This window comes from Anoplophora glabripennis, unplaced genomic scaffold (assembly GCF_000390285.2).
Source record: "Anoplophora glabripennis isolate ALB-LARVAE unplaced genomic scaffold, Agla_2.0 scaffold362, whole genome shotgun sequence".
Lineage (NCBI taxonomy): Eukaryota > Metazoa > Arthropoda > Insecta > Coleoptera > Cerambycidae > Anoplophora > Anoplophora glabripennis.
In genome coordinates, this window is record NW_019416455.1 from 477522 (window position 1) to 500401 (window position 22880).

At 32.9% G+C, this 22880-nt stretch overlaps 1 protein-coding gene across 1 annotated transcript; it reads left to right on the forward strand.

Annotated features, from left to right (window-relative positions):
* Nucleotides 1-169: 169 nt before the first annotated feature.
* On the forward strand, nt 170-18544 carry LOC108909110 (insulin-like growth factor-binding protein complex acid labile subunit). Its single transcript, XM_018713344.1, has 3 exons — nt 170-210; nt 2761-3376; nt 17390-18544. Exons 1-3 carry the CDS (start codon nt 170-172, stop codon nt 18542-18544), a joined length of 1812 nt encoding a protein of 603 aa, XP_018568860.1.
* Nucleotides 18545-22880: the final 4336 nt, after the last annotated feature.

A 22880-nucleotide genomic window follows, 5' to 3' on the forward strand; every position in this document is an offset into this window, starting at 1 on the left:
ATCTAGACTTAATTTAATATTATCTTTAATTGTTGTAATTAAATCACTGCATTTAAATACAATTTTCACTAGAATAACTAGATAAACTGATACTTGTCCAACCCCAAAGCACACCATACGCCATACTGCCATCCACCACGCCACGGTCACGAGATAACCAAATGGGACGATGGCAACAGACAATGACGATGCATCTGGATATGAAAAAGGGTGGGATCACTCAGTAATGAGGACATTTACTCTGATTTAGGTACAAGTGCACCAAATACGAGTTTACGTGAAGAATTTATTTATGGTGTACCTATATTTGAGTTGAGTTTTAGTTTAAATATAATCACAAATGAGAAAATTATCAAAATGCTCAATATTGAGTGAAAGTCAATAATTTCACTCAATTCACTCCGAACCTTTATTGCTTTCACTCACATCGATTTTTTACAGTGCATATATTAATGAAATGGTAACAGCGGCGGCTGGTGGTGAGGGTGCTGAGGCGCCGTCTCCCTTAGAAATTATCATAGTACAAAATTACTTAATAATGAGCGTTCAAATAAAAACGTGGTCAAGTTGGTTCTGAAAATTTGGACGTAGGGCGTAGCGTATAGCAATGAACTTAAACGTCATCTGTCAAAGCGATATATCGCCGCTATCAATTTGAATATTTTCGTTTTAAAAAGCGTTTAAAATGGTGTTTTCTCAAGAACAAAATGTTCTGTGTGTTTATCATAGAGTCCTACTTTAGAAATGGACGCAAGATTGATGGAATATGGAAGTATTCTATTGAGGAATGTTTCATAGAATTTCAAAATCAATTTCCCGGCGTTGTTGAGTACAAAATTTTTCAAAGTGCAGTTCAGCGTTGTGTTAATGTTTTTCGTGAAACGGGCAGTGTAACAAGAAAAGAAGGAAGCGGCCGACCTAAAAAGCGGACTGAAGAATTAAAAGAAAATGTCCAACAAATAATGGAAAATGCGCCAAGAACTTCTGTACGTGTTTTATCACAAATGGTGGGAGTATCAGTCGGTACCTGCCACACAGTGTTAAAAAAAGATTTGCGTTTGTTCTCCTATCGTTTAACTTGTCAGCAAGAACTTCATGAAGTTGATTTTCCGCGACGGGCTGTATTTTGTGAATGGTTTTTAAACAACTACGGTGAACTTCATAATATCACCTTTTTTTCTGATGAAGCCTGGTTTCATTTAAGTGGTTACGTAAACTCACAGAATATGAGAATGTGGTCTTCTGAAAAACCAGATAACTTTTTTGTCGAGGGCCCTCTACACGCTCAAAAAATTGGAGTTTGGTATGCTCTCAATCAATGGAGGATTTATGGACCTATTTTTTTAATGGTACTCTTACTGCGCAAAGGTATAGAGAAGAAATTATCGCTCCTTTTGTTAACCAGCTAATAAGTCTCAATGCTGAACATGAATTTCCACCGGGGTCATGTGATATTACGCCGTGTGATTTCTTTTTGTGGCCTTACCTTAAAAACACTATTTTTGAACTGCCTATTCCTGATTTAAACCATCTGCAGGCTCGACTTATAGACAAGATTCGTGAAATTAACAATACCCCGAGCATCTTAGAAAATGTCTTTAATTCTTTGAGGAACAGGTGTGAAAAGTGCTTGGAACAAGGAGGGGGACACTTTCAGCAGCTGCTTTAATTTATTGTTATAACAATGAGGGGGACACTTTCCGCAGCTCCTTTAATTGTTTGTTATTGTTATCACGATTACTCTTTAAAATAAAGTTATATAGTCATTAACGTTATTGAAACTGACAGCTGCTATACAGCTCGTTGAGAAATGAGGTTAAGTTAGTCGCTATAAGCTACTCCCTACGTCCAATGTGTCACAGCCAACTTCGACGACGTTTTTATTTCATAGTAGAGAAAAAGTCAACTCTTAATTGGTTTTACATACTAAGAATAGAAAAAGTCACTCACTTGATGTTTACCAGAAAGTTGGATTTTAGTAAAATTCACTCACTGTTGCAATAATTTCACTCATAAAATTTTAATTGTACTCATACTAATAGAGTGAAAATTTCACTCAATCGGGTGTGGACAAAAATCGTCACATTATTGAGTAAATTTGAGTGATTTTCTTTTACAGTGTAAGCTAACGAAACCCTTTATTGGACAGATGAGTTGTTGCTGAGTTATTATACGTCATAATTGCTGAGGCTTTGGAATGAAGTTAAAATTTTTCTAGATTTTGCATCTTTATGAAACTTGGTTAGTATATATTAAACACTTGCGGAATATTTTTTTCTCATTTGAGAAGGTTGTCAAAGTTTTCTACGTGAACGAAAAACTTACTTTTCAGTACGTAAATTTTAATCTATTTTAATTTTATGATCGAATTTTCAAAAAAGAGCGATAAAAACACGTAATTAAATATAAAATCATTTTCAACCGACCCACACAACCAGAAATATAAACTTTCTTGCCTTTTGTTAATAACCCGTTTGTTTTTAGAATTTTTAACTCTATTCGAAATTGTTTTCTTATTAACAAAAAGAAAAAACGTTAATGTCTTGTTTTTGTATAAAATACTTAGTTATAAAAACAGGAAGAAAGGGAGAAGCAAACTCGATTTAAATATTAAACAGTACAAGTTTAAACAATGTTTTGAAATTGTTCTGAATTTATAATTGAGAAATATTCACACATGCTCCTTTCTTTGAGATAGATCTTATAATAAGCGTACCAGCACTACGAACATTATAAACTAACGACCTATTTTCTTTGCAGGATGCTCTTTTCATGGCACCTGCTACCCCCTAGCCTGACGTTGTTGTGGCTGTACTCAACTAGCGCTCTCTGCCCCACCTCCTGCACTTGCAAACAAAGCGACAACGGCCAGCGGAAGGTGTCTTGCGTCAAAGGTGGCATGCGGGATCCCATTCCCACATCAGAGATGGACCCCGGCGTGGAAATCTTGGAGATTTCGGCCCCTGCGGGCAACCGCAATACCCTGTCGATCGCCCCGATTTTCCAGCAGTTCAAGCAACTCAAGGAAGTCTCCATAAGGCATTCCAACGTACATCAGATTACCATGCACGCGTTCTGGGGGGTTCCCTCTATAAAACTCTTGGACTTGTCTTATAATAACATTAGTACGGTGTTGGATCACAACTTCCGCGGGTTAGTGAATTTGTTGGAGTTAAATCTGGACGATAATAGGATAGAGAGGTTGCAGATAGGCGCGTTTAAACACCTAACCGAGTTAAGGATATTGACTCTGCAAAGGAATTTGCTGGAAGAAATAGTGCCTCGTGTGTTCCTTAAACTTGCTAAACTGCATGTGCTCAAGCTTAGTGAGAATAAGTTCGAAGAATTCGATCCTGAAGTGTTCAAGGACATTCCGGTAAGTTGATGGTAGGGTAGTATAACTAGTCCAGTCAATGACTATTTTCCCGTATAATTTTGCCAAACCATCGATTTTCATAAAAATTTGGATTTAGGTTCTACTTGCCCTCTACTTCAAAGTTGACCTTGTACCGGGAGTTGCTTTTACCCTGGGGGTGGATGCCACCCCTTCTCGGGGGTGAAAAATGTTTGAAAATAACCGGGAATGGATATATTGACTAATTCTAAGCAACTTTTGTTCTATAAAGTTTCTGCTGAAATTCAACACTTTTCAACTTATTCGCGAGTGAATGTGTAAATGTTTTAACCAAGAAAATCACTTTTTCAGACGGTTTTTCGCGAATAACTCAAAAAGTAAGTATTTTATGACAAAAATCATTCTTATAAAAAATTTAGCTTATAAAAAACAAAAAGAACTGTGTATAAATGGTGTCTGTAGACCCAATACAAGAGGAGTAATAGCTTGTTAAATGTTGGTTCTTATTCGTCAATCGCCAAAATTGAAAGTTTGAACGTGAAATAACCAAAAACCAATGCGTTTGTCAGGGAATACTTATAAAACCTTTTTTAAAGTGGTTGATTAAATCTTTATTTTTGATTTTTACAAAAGTCCCTAGCATCAAACCTAAGCGAGTTATGACGAAAATAAAGTTCGTATTTTTTTCGGCGACAAAAAACGTGCAAATCACCCCCTAATTACCACCCCAATTGAAAATAATCGTTACCGCTTTACAATTTACTTTATTTATGTACCTACTTGTAATATGCTCAAGGGGTTTGACCGGTTTAAAGTGCTTAGTTTTGCAAAAAGTTGAGCTTGAAGTGAAAAGAGAATTTTTGTATTTTTGGAAAAAATTGTCTTTCTTCAAAATAACTAAAAAAATAATAATGATACGCAAAATTTTGTAGAGTACAAAATTGTAGGTTTTGCTTTTTGAAAATTTTGTTTTTTTTTCTGTAGGATAAAAATTAAGTAAGATATGTCCGTGTAAAGGTTGCATATAGTCGTAAATAGCAACTTGTTCAAGCCCTTTCAGCTCAAACCCTTACAAAAATAAGAGCTGAAAGAGAATTTATTTGATGTTATAGCCCTTGAAAAAAACTACAAAATGGTTTTGTGAAGGGCTTGATAGCATAAAAGCTAAGCGGGTAAAAAACCAATCACATATTTTTGCAGATATCAGAACACATATATTGAAATATTGATGAATACACATTATAGCTATATTTTAGGACAAGAAATAGTAATTTTAGGAATAGAATAGAAAAGGAAGACGAAAATGGAGAGGATTTTTGATTATTTATATGTTATTTGCAATAAAAAACATTTTTGTTATAAAAATTAAAAAATTAAAATCCATATAAAAATAAAATTCATATTTCCCTATTTTTGATTGCAAATTTTAATCAGTAGGGTTTTTTTAAGGTTTGAAAATAAATAATTACATTACATTTTAAATAATATAAAGATTGTATTATATTTTGAACTAAAAAATTTTTTTTTCTATAATTGTTTGATTTTTTTGCAAGGGGTGGTTTTTATAAGAGTTCAAACTTATAAATAAATAATAAAAAATTAAAACAGTAAAGAAATCTTAATTTAATATCACTATTATGATTAAATTATTCCAAGTTGTTGATTAATATTTTTCAACATTATTTTTTAATGATTACTGTCATAGGAGCTGTTTTCAATTCATCATAATTACTAATTTAAAGATGATTTCACCCTATTACACGCTCGAATCTACAATTCTATAATTATTTTCGAATAGGGGTAGTTTTCACACCTACAAAATAAACGGTACAGGGTCAACTTTGAAGTAGAGGGTAAGTAGAACCTAAATCCAAATTTTGGTGCAAATCGGTGCTGTTTGGGAAAATTATTCAGTAACGCCGTATTTTACCTTCAATGACTGGACTATACGGTTTGTCATTGTTCATTGTAAACGAACCATTAATATTGATGACGAAGATTTAGGCTGATAGTGCCAATCGTGCTATGTTGGTTGCCTATTGGCTATTGGTTGCCAGGCTTTGTATATCTGAATTGCCATTGAAATTAAAATTGAAGTTACCTAAGATGATAAAAAATTTAATTTGAAAACTACAGGCTCATTGTAATTTTCAATAATTTTGGCGTTATTTTGCATGTCTTATATTTTCATGTTAAATTTTCAATTTGTCAACATGGATTTATACGAATGTATCCACTTTAACTAATGTTGTTAATGTTACTAATTTCATTGCATACTCGTATACACTAGATATAATATTTGTGAACAGGTTGATAATCTACACAGATTTGTCAAAAACCTTTGGAAGGTTGCATCATTGGATTCTTCTTCTTAAGTTATCAAATTTTGGTATGTCTATGAATTTTTTATTTGTTTTTTTATATTATATGTCTAAAGGATCATTGAAAATTCAGTATCGTGGTTTTACATCGAATGAAATTATTACTACATCGGGAGTACCTCACGGTTCTGTACTTGACCCCCGTTAGTCAATATGTCCATTAATAATTTCTGATAACCTTCTAACTACTGTTCTTTTATAATCAAATTACTTCAAACTGAGTATGGTGTAGAGGAGGAGTTAAATTAACCTTAAACCGAATATTAACATTATGAACATCAATTCTAAATGATATTTTATTATAAAGATAAGGAGGTGCCCTATTTAAAATAATTTTGTGAAATAGACAAGCATTGTGCAATAAACGACGATTATACATATTCAGCTAACCAACTTCAGATAATAATTTATAAGAAATGCATTGACGTCTTCTGATTCCAAAAATTAATCTCAAACAAGAGTTCTGCACTAACTGAATTCGCCTGGAATCAACAGCATCAATACGCGGGCCATAAATAGCCCAGTTACTGTAGTTGAAAATATAGTAATACCTCCGAATTTTTTATAACTGCATCGATTTTTCTCAAAATTTAGAATTAGGCTCATCTTACCCCCCACTTCAAAACTTATATATGCGCTAGGTGTGCTTTTTGTTCTTAAGGGGTGAAAACCACCCCTTATTGGAAAAAAGAAAAAATACAAATTTTGTGTATGTCAAATCTTTTTTATTTATGCAGTATTATGAGTAATTTCATGTGCTTATAACATGAAACTTAATGTGTTCTAAATTTTCAACCCGGAAAAACCTTTAAAAACCGCCCCTTTGTATGAAAATAATATAAACATTTTTTTTTTCAACTTGAAACGTTTTAATTATATTTTTATCAAATTAAAATTGATTTCTTGATTAAAAAATCTTTTTTATCGATTGTAACTTCTCAACCCTTATCAAATACCCCTTCTTTCGAAAATAAAATAAAAAATATTATTGAAAGAGTAGAAACATTTTAAATGTGCATTCGTATTAAATAAACATTTATTCCCTTCTTATAAAATAATTAATAAATTTATTTATTTATTTATTTAATTTTAATTAATTAATTTATATATATTTTCCTAAAATTATCACCTATACACGTGTTTATTTTTTAAGAATTTTAATCGCACAAAGGCTAATTTTGCAGGGAATTGTAAGGGCTACATGAACTGTTGACCCTTCATTTTTAAGTTTAAACGGTTTAAAGGGCTCGAAAAAGGTGGTTTTCTAATTCATATGATAACTTAAAATGGCGATATCTCGATTAATATTAATTTTAGAGGAACAGAAAAAAAGCAAAATCTTCATCAAAAATAAAGCAAAATTTTTTTATTCTTGAATTTTTTTCGTACACCCTTTAATTTTTAAGTTACAGGGAATTTTTTTCAAAAATTTGAAAAATTAACATTTTCAAAAATTATTTTTTTTTGGAAATCATGTTTTGTAAATGAGCCAAAGACCCAGAAGATATTCTTAGAACATAAATGAAGAAATCTGTAAATGGATTGCATTTAATTTTAATTCTGTCGCCAAAGGCACTGATTTGTTTATTAATTTTTTCTTTAAAAAAATGAGACTATCATGTTATTTGGATCATATTTCCTTTAATTTTGATTCTAAAGACTTTTAAAACAGCTCATTTTAAAGATTTTTCAAAGTACTTTAAAAAAAGGTTCAAATAGTTTTTTCCTAATATTTATGGTTTTGGCGTTATTTAACGTTAACTAGTTCCAATTTAGTTTTTAGCTAACATATAATAATGTTTAAAAATCTATAACTCAGTTCATATTAGAATTAGAGAAAAACAAAATAATGCCATAAGATTTATTTTATTTATTACCTTTCTTTTTGTTCATTACAACTTTTTGATAAATCCAATGATTTTACAGTTATTTACAAAAAACTGTCCGAAAATAAGCACTTTTTCAGTAAAAAATCAACATTTTCAATGACGAATTACTCGGAAAATATTGGATTATCCAAAAAACTTTATATAACATTTGTTACTTAAAATTGACTCCTCTATTGATTTCTGTGGTTATTTTTGGCGTAAAAATTTCCACCCCCAAGGCAAAATTACACTTCGGCACTATATAAGTTTTGTTCCTTGATTCATTTCCCACATTCAGTCAAAATTTCACGTCAATCGGTTCAGTTATAAAGAATTCGGAGGTAAAAACCCTGAATAACTGGACTAAAACTAAATCTCCAAAATTAAATTGAGACAAAACCAACCACTCACTGCGAATGCAGCTGCTGATATATGATTTAAACCTCAGATTCGAGTCAAGTCGACCTAAATTTTTAGCCTCCTCAGTGGTAAAGATTTGTTGACCATTAAGAATTAAGGACAAGTTAGATATATTTTTTTATATTTCGGAGGGCCAAATAATATAATTTTAGTTTTAGCAGCATTAACACTTAAATAATGTTTTTTAGTAATTTCCATTAATTTTAAAATATCATTATTAATAGTCTTAACTGCATCATCTAAATTATAAGTTGGAAAAGCATAATATAGCTGAGTGTAATCAGCATAAAAATGAATATTTGCCTTTTTATTTCAATAATAAAATCAGAGATGTGTAAAGCTTAAAGAAGAGGGCCTAAAATTGATCCCCTGGGGAACACCTGAAGAAATTTCAAGAGGAACAAATTCACTAACATTAATACTAACTCTCTGACTTAACACCAGAGTTTGTAATATTAAATTTTGTGGTTTAAGACGTTAGATATGTCTATCTTAGAATTATTTTATTATTTTGTTTGTCCTGCAATATTATTAGTTGGAATTATCTGTCAAATGAATGAATGGTAGTCTGTATTAAGACAATTAAGTCCAAACCATAGCCGAAGACAATGGAGAATTCAATAGTTCTAGTTCTCCAGTGAGCATCCGAGAGAGCCTACAACTCCTCCAAGAACCCGCACCCCAAGCGTATCCTCTGAAGGGTGGTGCAGCGAGAAATGCCAACTCGAGCGGGTACACTCGGAAATGAAAGTTGGGCAACTCATATGCAGATGTCTGCCGCAACAGAACAGTAAATCTCTGTGAAAGTTACTTTTACTAATTACGCTCTCCACATCGGGTTTACTTCGATAAATTAAGCGGGACAGCGGAGGAAGCATTGTGCGAGTTTGGCTGTTACTAAATTTATTACAATGTGGTGTTTCACGTCATCTTTCGTTCCTCATTAGGACGTGATGACGAAATAATGGCATAAATCGCTTAATACAATTTCAGTAAGAGCTCGCAAGGTGGCAACTCTCCTTTTCAATTTTAGGAAACTGTCTAAGACGGACAATTGTTTTAGTTTAACAACATATTTAATTATCTTTCAGAATTCTAACATAAAATCCAATTAAAAACTGGATTAATAATAAACTGAATTAATTAAATCACTACTTTGTGGAGTTTCGATTGTTGATATTTCTTTGTCAAAATCTTGTTCAATCATAATGTCATTAATTTTTACCATGTACCTATTCGGAAGGACTAATAAAGACAGAAAATCGAAAAAAATATAGGTAGGTACCATAGTACTTTTTCAAAAGCAATAAGTCACTAGATATACGTACTACAAACAGAATAATTAATTGAATATAATACTAAAAACTCATATTCAATTATAAAACACACTGAAAACGTTAACGATATTAAAAATATGTACAATTACAATAATTGTAGTAACCTAACATTCGAAAACAATTATTATCCTTACACATTTGTTTTTATTAACAAATAAATAATACTTGTTCATCTTATTCACTACGTATTAAAAACGCAGTAATAACTAGGTTATTCACCGAATAATAATGATTTAAAAATGTTTTTTTCAGCATAAATATACGTATTAAAATCACTTAATCGTATTCCACTCATTTTTCACTATCTTCCCTAAAAATTAATGACATTATAACTGAATCACCCTGTATAGTGCTCTGACCTGCATACCAGTTGTTAAGTCTCCCTGTTTATTCATCGTATACTTTGCTACAAGTGATCCTATAGGGTTTTAGAGTTCATCTGGAAAAAAACTCCACCTAACTTTCTTAAGGAATTCTACATTTAACTTGGCTTGTCAATATTTCTGTTAGTATATCAAATTCCTACGAGAGTTAATAGTAAGTGATGTAGTTTGTTGTAGATGATGCATACTAAGGTGTTGATAATACCTTGTTTCCTCCAATCGGTATGGGTTAGCTTTTTAAGGCACTATAAAGTTTTCTCCTGATAAAAACATCTAGGAATAAACGATGTCATGATTGTGAAGTTAATGTCAAGATGTATTTCATCAATTTGGTTCAGAAATTCCTCTATATTCTTATACATATGAAACCAGATGATAAATGCATTCTCAGCTTTATTTGACTAATACTTTGGTTTAATAATTGTCTTCAGATCCCTCTTCTTTCTGGAGTTTTCATGATATGTTATTGGTCAATATAGCAAAGTGAAGAAAGACTTTATTAATAAAACTGAACCCTGAAGGATAAGAATGTTCATCAGGTGCATAATAAATCTTTGACGTTCTTCAAATTCTTTAGTTTTGTGAATATTAAAAAATTATCAGTTGAATCTGCTTCGTGGATACCTAGGTCTTGTTGATAATGTTGTTGAGCAGTTTTAATCCAGCTGAAAGGTAACTGAAGGCAAGTTCGAATATGGTTGAAACTTAAAATCCAATGAGGATCTATTCATATTTTACTGAGACCTATTTAGATGGAGTTTGGTTGTATACTCTGATATTTTTTAAACCAGTGCAGTACCAAGGTGTCGACGACAACTTTTTCTGTTTTTATTGAATTTGTGTCATCTTACTATGACAACATTACTTAAATAAACCCCCATGGAATCGCATTCCCTTCGTGCCTTACACTTTGCGCGGATATACATGCTGAGAGTGATAAATTTTGGCACTAGTGTATAGTTGGAATCAAGGGAGCGTTATAAAAATAAATAAATTTATTTAATTATGTTTCTTTTAATAGAAATGTTTTTAAGAATAACAAGAATTTTGTCATATTATTTTCCAGCAGATTTCTGGTGTTATTTGAATATGCGGAGGCAACTGTAACTATTTCGTCCCTGCGTTTTCAACGTGTCCGCATCAAAAATAATACCAACTGCAGCCAAATATTTTTTATTATGTATCTGTGCACAAAGGACATTCGGACAAAAGAGAATCTGACCCGCTTCTGCACTGTGCTTAATTGAATTTATTTCTAGCGGCCTTTCCCGGCTGCTCCCTAAAAATGTTTTCATGAACTATTACGTACCGTTAAAATGCAATATACATTTCGTAGAGCGTAACGCTTGCGTTGATTATTATGTTCGTTTTAACGCGACGGAACGCGGAGGGAATAAATGCCGGCTTTTATTACAGAAACGCCGAATAGGAAATGGCCGCCCCAAACTGCACATACTCTGGGATGTTTCGCAGTGTTGCGGTTTATTTTTCTGCACGAATTTAGTCGATCTTCATTTATTTTTTACGTGATCCCCTTTGACGACACTGGCTTGCACTAGCAATAAATCCAACCCATCGACGAAATGAAAGTCGTGTCTTGGATTGTTAGGACATTACAGATAGATTAATAAAATTTACATATTTGTACGCCAATACAGTTGGACCAGAAATATACAGGGTGATTCACTTTAACCATCGGCAGATCTCGTCAAAATATAGTCATTTTGAAGTATACATTTTTTTCCAAAGGCTTCTTTTTAGAGGCATAAGCTCTTGAAAAAACATTTTTTGGCGTTTATTTATTTTCTCTTAAACTATGAAAGTCATTTGTTTTATATTTAGTATGAAGTGTACGAATGAAAAGCTCTATCGATTTTACAAATTATTTTCAAAATAGATCAATCATAGGCGTCCGTAAAGGGCCCTGATAACCCTTATTTTAATATAATTTCTACGCCACTGGAAATTTTTCAAAATGAATATATTTTTTTTACATTGTGGTTTATTCTACAGCAAAAAAGTCTCTTACTATTTTTAAATGAAATGCTTGTTTTTTAAGAAAAATGGCTTCTTATGGATTCATTACATATGAAATGGTTTAGTTTTTCAAACAAAGTAATACAGAATAAAATATTTAATATTGAGTAGCAAACACAAATAGCAATTAACAAAAGAGAATAGAAGAAAAAGTATCATAATAAATGTTCGAAATGTTGCCCTCGAACCTCAATCATTTTTCACTTCGCCTAATTAAGCTTTGAATAGCTCTCCTAATGGGGTTGTGTTTAAGACTTTCACAATTGTTTTCAATTCTTCAACATTTCAAGAGTACAGACTAGTGAATTATACACCCTTTCTTTAATAAATTCCCAAACGAAATAATCCATGGGATATAGATCTGGTGATCGTGACGGTCAAGCAATGGGACAGGTACCAGGTTCTGCATGGTTCATGATAACAATCATGTAGTTTTACTACTGAAGATTATTTATTTAATAATATTATATTCATTAATATATACAAATTCACGTCTATCAACTTTCCTCCCTTACCTCTCTATTTGTTTCTCTTTCTCTATAAAATAGTTATTGAGCGAGAATAAATTTGAATATATTATGAATTTTGGATATTTTTGGTGATTATATTGATGGAATAATAATAATTGTCGATGATGTATAATATCAATTTGTTCCATTGAGTGAAAAAATTGGGTACAAAACGAAAAAAATTTACTTCAACTTCACTCATGAATTATGTGTGCGATGAATTCGCAAAGACCTATCACTGTAAATAGAAATTCAGAATGGATTTAATTAAATTCTAATTGAATACCAAATTGGGTTTTAATTAGGTTCCTTTTGCTCTCTAATTTAATAATAGTTTAATTTCAGTTTGACTACAATAAGTTGATACTAACTAGACTTCAAATTAAATTCATATTTTTAAAAAATTGTGAGATAAACGCCATGTACTGTAGAACAAATTAGTACCGCTGCGCTGTTAAGGGGAAATATTGTGGATGTTATTTCAGATAATTATTTTCCTTCACAAAGTGATTAAGTGCGTTTTTACCCTCTTGGATAAACGTTTGCCCAACCGAGAATAATTCATTAAATTCGGATACTCTCGAGCTCTTAACTACTCCGAGCTGTGCAAATTTATGCCTCGCAACCGATGGAGGAGTCGGAAAACTTCTTTGCTCCTTATTATATTTATTTTGCAAATTATAATTCGAGTTTTTCGCTGTTGATGTTCGAAAAATAATGGACGAGCCGAGCACACTAATTACGTTAACGAAATGAAGTCGTTTTATTCGTAATTCGCTATTAAAAAATAATTAGGGGCAAACGGAGATTAGGTCAGCCTGCCGGAAAAATCTCATTTGTCAACATGTGACTTGCCTTTCACGTGCATGGGGAGGAATAATTAATTCTTGTAGACAATGGCTCCCTATTTCGGAGCAACATGCTACTCTTTTAGATATTCTAATGCAGAATGTGACTGATAAGGTCTTATTTACTCGATAATACCCTTACAACGGTTTGAATACCTCTCTTTAGAGGGTAGTTTATCCACAACTACCGATGAACTGACGGATATAGTGCTGTTATTTTACGGAAATGAGAACTTAAATATTATACCTAGTTCCCTTAACACTACTGGAGCACCCTCCTCGGTTTTCCAAATTTTATTATCGGCCCTACTAATTTTCTTAGTTGTTATAAATTAATTTAAAACAAAACATTCATCAAAAGGATGTTCAATGGCATGTACATACCAATGCGGTTTAAAAATATAAAAATAGTGTATCGCAGATAATAATTACGGAATACCGCATGGAACAGTGCTTGGACCGCTTCTTTTCATTTTGTATATAAATGATGTTTTCAGAGGTGTTGGAATTACTGTGTTTATAGATGACTCACAGTCAGTGTTATACAGGGTGTCCCATAAGCACATGATCAAAAAGGTACTGCGACATTCTTCGGCTTAAAAAAAGACGGTCTGACCTAACTACCATTAAGAAAAAATGTTTGGCTCCTCTGCTATTGATCGTGAAAGTTCTTGAAAAATATGTTTTTTGTAATATCTGGAGAATGTTAAGATACAGTTTAATGAAACTTGCTGTGGACTTGTTCCTAGGTAAGAGTCGTGTTTTGATGAAGCAACCGCGTCCATCTGACTTGAGGGAAGTGGTAAATTCTTAAGTGTCTTGGTACAAGAATTACCAAAACTTTTTATTTGGTCGCTAGAATCAATTTAATTTTTTTTTTTTATTGATGCATCAGTCCTTTTTCGAGATTTTCGCGCTATTGGTAAGATCTTGTAGCATTCATAGTTTTTACGCAAAACAATGTTTTCAATTTTAGATAATCATTGTCACTACTACTCAAGTACAACAACTACTCACTACAATTACTACTATCGTAGTAACCGATGATGTCATTTTATAATAAATTAATTGTCAATTTTTTTACGTTGGTTAGCAGACATTTTTTCTTAATGGTCAATTCGTCTTCATTTCAGCTAAGGAATGTCGCAGTACCTTTTTGATCATGTATACCCTATATGTATATCGCTGGAGAAGATATTTTAGAAATATACTAGGTTTCTAAATAAAGGTAAAGATAATGTCTATAATTAATTTATTTCCGAATCACAATATAAATTACATATGTTAATAGATTCGATGTATGTAAAATTTATAAATGTATGCATTGAAAATGTAACAAAAATAAGGTTTTTTAAATTTCTAAATAACATGTGAATTATATCTATTTCTCGAGAAAGTTGGATTTTTAAATTTTACAGATAAATATCGTACGAATATTGCCGTATCATTCAATATTTAGAATTTTGTTCCACTATCCTTTTTAATATTAATCACAATGAAATAATTACCGCAATTGGATCTGAAATGTCTCTAAAATAAGGAGTTATTTATAAGACATTTGCTAGAAAATCTTAATATATCTGTAATTCCTGAGCATAATTTGAATTAATTAAATTTCTATGTTCATTTAAAAAAAAAACCTAAAAAATTGACTTGTAATAGTATTTTTATGGAAGTATATTGGATTGATTTATTTTAACAATTTGAAGCTAGAAATAAAGAATTGTAAACTTACCATCAACCCAAAGTTAGTTTGAAAATGTTAAATAAATGCTAGAAATCGATAGAAACTCAAGTTTACGTCCGAATATATATTCCCTATGGAAAGTTTTTCCTGTATGCCAGTGATTTCAATATAATACAAACAGCTTTAGTTGAATATATCTAATAAATTCTGTTACTTTTATATCTACTATTTTTTGTGAAAAATGAATTTAACCTTCAAATGATCTTCAAGGACATCTTAGAAAAATGGTTTGATTCCAGAACCCGGCATAAAATTTAGCGCTATATCCTTTGCTGGCATAAAAATAATTTGATATTAAATTGACCTTATTTTGACCTTACAGCTTGTAGTGATGGTCAAATTAAGGTCACCACCTAATTTGTCATTAAAAATTTCCTGACTACATGTTCGGACATAAAATTTGGCGCTCTATCGATTGCTGTTATCCTTTGTTTGCCCTTGAAACTTAAGGTCAAACCCAAGGTCACCAGCAAATTGTTTGCTAAAACTTTTATCTGAAACTTTTGTGATGGGGCACAACCCTGAAAAGATGTCAGGGGATTCAGGACTTTTGGACACCCTGTATAGATTTTCGGTCCAACTAGCCAGTATTTCTTATATAAACGTAATGTGAATGTTAAATAGCTTAATCTAAATAAAAGACTATGATTGTGTTACAAATGCTGATGATTGTGTTCCCCTCAAGATTCAATTAAACAGGGTTGTGGAGTGGTGCGATTTAAATTATTTAAATTTAATGCGAACACGTATAATAAATCCCATTTCACTCAGCTTGACATTTTAACAAAGACAAAGGGTTTACTTTGACAATAAAAGCTTTGTTAAAATGAAACAACCACACGTTTTGTGCTCTAATAAGGAATATTCTTGACTTGTCCAATAAGAATCATGTAGGTAGGCAATGTGATTCCTTGTTCCATGCCTTGTTTAAGTAATTTTCGTAGGAGCAAGAAGCCGATGCTCCTTACTTGTATGTTATTTCAAGTGCGATGAATTATCGCAGAACCGGCATTTATCTTTTGGTACCTTTTTTCAAACGTTAAAATATTTTATAATTGCGCGATAATAATTAAGCCTGTGACGCCACTATAAACGCATAACCCTTAGATTCTCCAGAGTTTAGAAAGCAATTGTAACCTGAGGGGTTTTTTCTTTATTTATCTATATACTGTTATGACCAGTATTATAACGATACTGGATTTCAAAAGAGTTTACTATTAACGTCTCGAAAGGGAGTTTATAATTTGTATCATCTACATTTTAATTAATACGTGGGAATTCAGAAATGTTATACGTTCAGAGAGTGACTTCCAAACACTTACTGTACGTCGCTCAAGGAGAATGTAATGCAGTGGTTGATTGTATAGGGTGACACTTAAGTTGGTGGAACAAGAAAACACCAAAACTTTCCAGGAAGGGTTAAATTGAATTTTTCATTTTCTAAACAAATCTCATACTTCAAAATATATCAACACAAGTTAGTGAAACACATCCTGAGGAAGGGTCAGCTCTAAACCAAGTTATTGTACAAGACTAGTTCTTGTTAGCGTTCAAGCAAAATAAAATTAAAAATTGGGTTGAAATGGCTTAACTATACCATGTCAATACCTAACTGACTGAATTTACAATTGTATGGATAATTTTGAGACTAAACTGAACTTACAAATAACCATACACCTTTCTCTTGTGACCCCGTATAGCAACACGGGACAGATTAGTCAATCTCATTTAATTTATTCTTATAGCTTGGAAAATTCGCCTAAAAACCATCTATTTGATCTATTATTATTTTCCTCATAACATTCTAACAATTTATTTAAATATCTTGGAATTCCTACGTCTTTTCGAATATAATTCGCAAATTATTAGAAATATCAATTTCTTCACCATGGGCTAAACCGACGCAGTTAGTCTATACCACATGCCCAGCACATGGTCCCGACGATCTAAGTCCACTTGTTCAAAAACATTGCTAAATCTCATGAGGCCTTCTCCGAAGAACGGCTTTGCAAATTTATTACTCCCGGTGACAACAGGCACCAGTTTCTCAACGACTTTATGGCGACGCTAAACCTACTTGAAAACCCTTAACTTTTCAATAATTATTGTTGATTAAATTGGCCCATTCATCCCGAAAACTAACAAATAATCTGTCACGAGTCTTTTGTTACACAATTTTTACACAATAAATAATAACTTTTTTCTATGTATCTATTTTCCCATTATTGGAACGAAATAAAATTAAATATAAGCGATCTTTCAAGGTATGTTTTAATGAAAATTACTCCGCCCATTTTATGCATTACGAAATTTCCTCTGCACTTTGCGCTAAGCCCACATTCGTCCGCATTAAACTACAAAAATCCCTTATAACTAAAGTGCATTAACGGCGTTCTAACCCCGGCACGCTTAAGTGCATACCCCAATAACAAGCGGGGAGTCCTTTTCATTTCATCCGCTTCCGCCCGACTGCCTTTATTAATTTTGCCTTTCTTTCATTCCAGGACCTCCGCGTGCTCGAGCTGCGAGGGTGCGGAATCAAAAGAATAAACACTCAACTCTACCACTTGCTGCCTTATCTCTCTCATCTGGACCTGGGGAACAATCGATTCCAGTTCCTGGCCGAGGACGAGTTCCAGGACCTGCACCGCCTGCACAGCCTCAAGCTAGACGGCAACTTGCTGCCCGTCATCCTGGACAAGACCTTCGTCAAGCAGCAGCAGTTGAAGTATCTCTGCCTCGCCAGGAATAGGTTAGCTAAGATAACGGACGCCGCTTTTGTCAATCTGACGAACCTGGTGGAGCTGGACATCAGCTTCAACAGGATGAAGAAGCTGGACAGCGTGGCGTTGTCCCATTTGGCGGATACTTTGCAGAAGTTGCTGATCAGCGGCAACAAGTTCCCTTGGAGTTTGATGAAACCTATTTTCCAAACAATGAACAAGGTTTGGTATTTGGAGATTGCTCAAATGAACCTCAGAAGCATCCCTGAGAGGTTCCTACCAGACAGGATTAAGAATTTGAATGTTTCTTGGAACAATATAACATCTGTAAGTGTGCAAGCGTTTCCCAGGCACCTACAGGACATTGATCTGTCACACAATGAACTCAAAGGATTAAACGATAGCGTTATAATAAAACTAGAGACTTTAAAGCATGTGAACTTGTCCGGTAACCCTTGGACCTGCAGTTTATGTCACATTACCTCAATATTGTTTCGCGTGAACAAAACGGAACTTTTTAAAAATTTAACATGTGCCTCTCCCAAGAGTCTGAAGGGTCTAAAGCTCAGCGCCCTTCGCTTAGAAGACGTGACGACGTGCAGGTCGAAAAACGACGACGATAGTTCTTCAGGTGATAATAAACTAAGTTTGCTCATAGGGTTAATATGTATTGTGATTCTTGCGATCTTATCGATAATTTTCGTTGTGTGTTCGTGTGTGAGAAGACACGCCAGGAACTTGCAGAGGCAGCAAAAAAGAGCGGCCGAGGAAGCTGAGAACAGTCTGAGAAGTGCTACGGCGATATTCTGCAAAGGGGAGATTAGTTTTAAGTTTCCTTTGGACTTGACGGAGAGAAAGATGTCGGTGTCGACCATCGATGAAATCAAGAGGGATTCCCAACAGAGCTTGCCTAACGGGACGGGAACTGGGATTTGAAAGTTGCTCAAAATTTTTGGTAAACTTTGTGGAAAACAGACTGTACGTTTCAAAATTGTCACTGTCTATGATAAAAAGAGCTTGGGCTTAGCGTGATCATTACCACCAAGATTATGAAGCCTCAGTAGTACACTCGTGACGTCACTTCGGTGATCACAGATATATCATTCATTTAATTACACAGACACACAAAATAAAAAAAATATAGGCCGACTATACTTTACTATCTACATGTACAGTTTTACGTTTGAATTTTTCTATTCAAGATCACAGAATTTTAAAAGATCATTTTCAACTTTTTTTCAAAATAGTTATATAGGAACAACCAGGAAGCGTAACTAGTGTCAAATTCGTGTTTAGCGCATCAACTTGGTCAAGTTATTCGGTTAGGCAGGCCCAGTAGGACTAACGAGTATTCAGCACATCAAAATACTTAAGATTATGGATTTATCCGGTCCAAGTAAACTTTTAAAAACATTGCTGATGCCCATTATTCGGCTTTTCCAAGATCGTTCGGGATTTTTAGTCATTTTCTAATAATAATAATAATAATGCATTTATTGCCCAATAGAACAAATGTTGACAAAAAATGACAAAACAGTATAGACAAAATATAAAAAAAACATAATTCTAAATAAATACACAGATATATAGACTACAAAATACGTTCTAGTTTCTACAATATCAGTAAATTAAAAATTCAATTTCCTCAGATAACAAATATTAAATTATAATTATTTGCCATGACATACATGGGAGATTTTAGAAGTACGTTGGTTTTAGCATTCCCACAATAGAACATTCAATCAGCACGAGACCCATGTCTAGGAACTTGTATATTGAAGGAACCCAGTAGATATGCTGAGTCAACACCGACATGAAAAAGTTTAAATAAGAAAAATAAACCATTGAGTATTCTTCTACTCTGGAAAGACTGCATTTTGAATCGATCTAACAGCAGCCTATGTTCATATCCTCTGTTTGGATAATAACCATCAATTGGAAAGCTTAAAAATTTAACAAAACGACGTTGAACTTTTTCAAACTTGTTAGTATGTATCTGTAAGGGTACCATATAAAACTGCAGTATTCTAATTTAGAACGAACTAATGAGTAAACTATTTCAATGCAGTAACATTATTAAAAAAACCTGAATTTATGACTATTTAACTCAAAGCTCTATTAGCCGCATTTATAATTACATTGATATGTTCAGTGGAGGACAGTCTATTGGCATATATTACACTAAATCCCTAAAATTATCGCAACGTGCCAGTAAATTTTCAAGGGTGTAGTTAAATATTAACGGTTCTTTTTTTGGAAATAAATTAGCAGACCTTACACCTTATCTATATTAATAGGTAATAATTGATTCACAGCCACACAAAAAAAAAGTTGGGTATACTTTTTTTGCGACATATATTTTTCGTAGTAATTTGGCCTCCTGAACACGAATCTGGGATCAGAATTGGCCCATCACGTCACAATTTTTTTCCTAACCTCAAAAAACTTGTGAAAAATAGTAAAAATTGATGAAAATTTACTGGGAAAATTTGGAAAAAAATTTATTTCCACATCAAATAGTACATTTTTATGTAAAAGACTCTGCTGAATTCAAATCCACTGTCAGAATTGAGCTAGAACGTGTGGTTTTTTTTCTAACCTCAAAAAACCGAGCAGGAATCGCTATTTTCAAATTCTGAGCGGATTTTGACCAGATTTTGTATAAAGGGGTTTTTTGGGTCGCTGATTACGAATATGAATTCACATTGTAAAAATTCAAGATGGCTGATCCAATATGGCGGGTGTACTTTTTTGAAATCCACCGATTTCAGTAAAATTTGGCATCATAAGGATTGCTGGTTGATCTCACCTTCATTAATCACACATCTGGAGCCAGATTTTCATAAATCAAGGTAAAAGATTCCACTCCGTCTAAAAATGTGACTTCGCTTAAAAAAATGACTTAAGGACTCTACACATGTAATGATGTGTAGTGTGATGTGCTTGTTTCCATGGGACAAGACAAAAAAGTTTCTACTTTATTCTTTCATTTATTTAGTCGTGCATGGGCTTATGGTTTTCCAATCAGATTTTTTTAACTACTATGCAGTTTTCCTATGGCATTTAGATGCTTTTATTTCTTAATAATTTTAAAGTTCAAGGAAAAGGACACATTACTGCCACACAGCACATCACTGCATCTGCTTATGCCTTCAATCTAAAAATGTGACTTTGCCGAAAAAATGCCGCCTACTCGGCCTAAAATTATGACTCTGCCTACAAATTTTACCTTGATTTATGAAAATCTGGCTCCAGATGTGTGATTAATGAAGGTGAGATCAACCAGCAATCCTTATGATGCCAAATTTTACTGAAATCGGTGGATTTCAAAAAAGTACACCCGCCATATTGGATCAGCCATCTTGAATTTTTACAATGTGAATTCATATTCGTAATCAGCGACCCAAAAAACCCCTTTATACAAAATCTGGTCAAAATCCGCTCAGAATTTGAAAATAGCGATTCCTGCTCGGTTTTTTGAGGTTAGAAAAAAAACCACACGTTCTAGCTCAATTCTGACAGTGGATTTGAATTCAGCAGAGTCTTTTACATAAAAATGTACTATTTGATGTGGAAATAATTTTTTTCCAAATTTTCCCAGTAAATTTTCATCAATTTTCACTATTTTTCACAAGTTTTTTGAGGTTAGGAAAAAATTGTGACGTGATGGGCCAATTCTGATCCCAGATTCGTGTTCAGGAGACCAAATTACTACGAATAATATATGTCGCATAAAAAGTATACCCAACTTTTTTTGTGTGTGGCTGTGTATTGTTCTCACACCATCTACTTACAAGATCTACCTGCTCTTGCGGTATTAAATAATCTTTCAAACTAGATACGTTCAGAAGTAGTTTCAAGTCGTCGGCAAAAAATAGATGATTAGATTTTAGACACAGAGATAAATCATTAATATATAAAATAAAAAGAGTTAGCCTAAATTTGGCCCTTGGGGTACTCCAGATGTCGCTATAAAATTGTCATATTTAAATCCGTTGTATAGGACATTTAGTTCACGTTGAGAAAGATATGATTTAATGAGAAGGATCAGATTATCGTTTAAACCAAACAAACTTAACTTATTAAGAAGTATGCCATAATTAACTTTGTCAAAGGCCTTCGAGAAATCTGTATACACCGCATCAACTTGTCCCGTGTTATCCATATGATATGCTGTAGTTTGAGTATATTGAGCTAAATTGGTTACAGTAAATCGTCTATAATCCTTGACAATACTAAAGATTAGAGTATATAGAGGAATCTCTAAAAACCTTTGCGAAGTTGGACAAAATTGCAATAGGACGATAATTCCTCAAATTCGCGGGATCGCCGCTTCTAAGTATAGGACATATTCTTGTTACTTTCCAAATATCGGAAAAAGTTGCTGAAAAGACTATAAGATTAAATAATTGTAGTAGTGGTGTAATTAAAATTCCCGAGCAATTCTTTATTAGGAAACTGGGAATTTGATCATCTCCGTATGTCTTTTTATTTTTCAGCTTGAAAATAGTGCGAATATCATTCTTAGTAAACTGAAACAAGTTAGAACTAGACTGATAGATGTAATTTGATAGATTTAAAGCATATCGGTGGCAAAACAGGCGAAAAAAAAATGACAAAACCATTGACTACACCGTTGGGATCATTATCCAAGAAAACTTCATTTGGTATTCGGGAACTGCGTTTTTTACTGTGAATAAATGACCAAAAATTTTTCGGATCATGTTTAAAATTTATTTGAATGTTAGTGAGATAATTTTTATAAGCAACTGAAATATCCGTTTTATCAATAATTCTCAAACGTTTAAACTTATAAAAATGATACATACTACGACACTTTTTAAAGTTATTATGATGATATGCTTCTAGTTTTATGTTATTAATTATTTGACTAGTGTACAGAGATGGGTATTTTCTTTTAAACTTCTTATATACAGCAATCCACTGATCAAATAAATCATAAGCAGATAGAGTAGATTTTTAGGGATTTACTCGAATTATGTCGTTGTTAATGTGAAACTAATGACAAATACATATGGACAGTGGTAGTGAGATCTCCAGGTCAGCCCACTTTTTTATTTTGTGTGCCAGTCTTATTTATTATCATTCCACAGCTGAAGTATGTATTACATATTATGCGAATGTAACTAAGGCTTTATATTATAGGTGATAATGACATGATCTACTTTCCTCTTCCATAAATCTCATTAAAAGAATGTGGGAGTGATTTTTTTCTATCAAAAATAGAATATTGAATTGACTGGTTGTCTGT

Bases quoted from the DNA above. Each gene is read 5' to 3' on its own strand.
- LOC108909110 (XM_018713344.1), top strand. From the start codon at position 170: ATGGCAACAGACAATGACGATGCATCTGGATATGAAAAAGG. The intron at 211-2,760 runs GTGGGATCACTC...TTTTCTTTGCAG, and splicing joins GCATCTGGATATGAAAAAGG to GATGCTCTTTTCATGGCACC. The intron at 3,377-17,389 runs GTAAGTTGATGG...CTTTCATTCCAG, and splicing joins AAGTGTTCAAGGACATTCCG to GACCTCCGCGTGCTCGAGCT.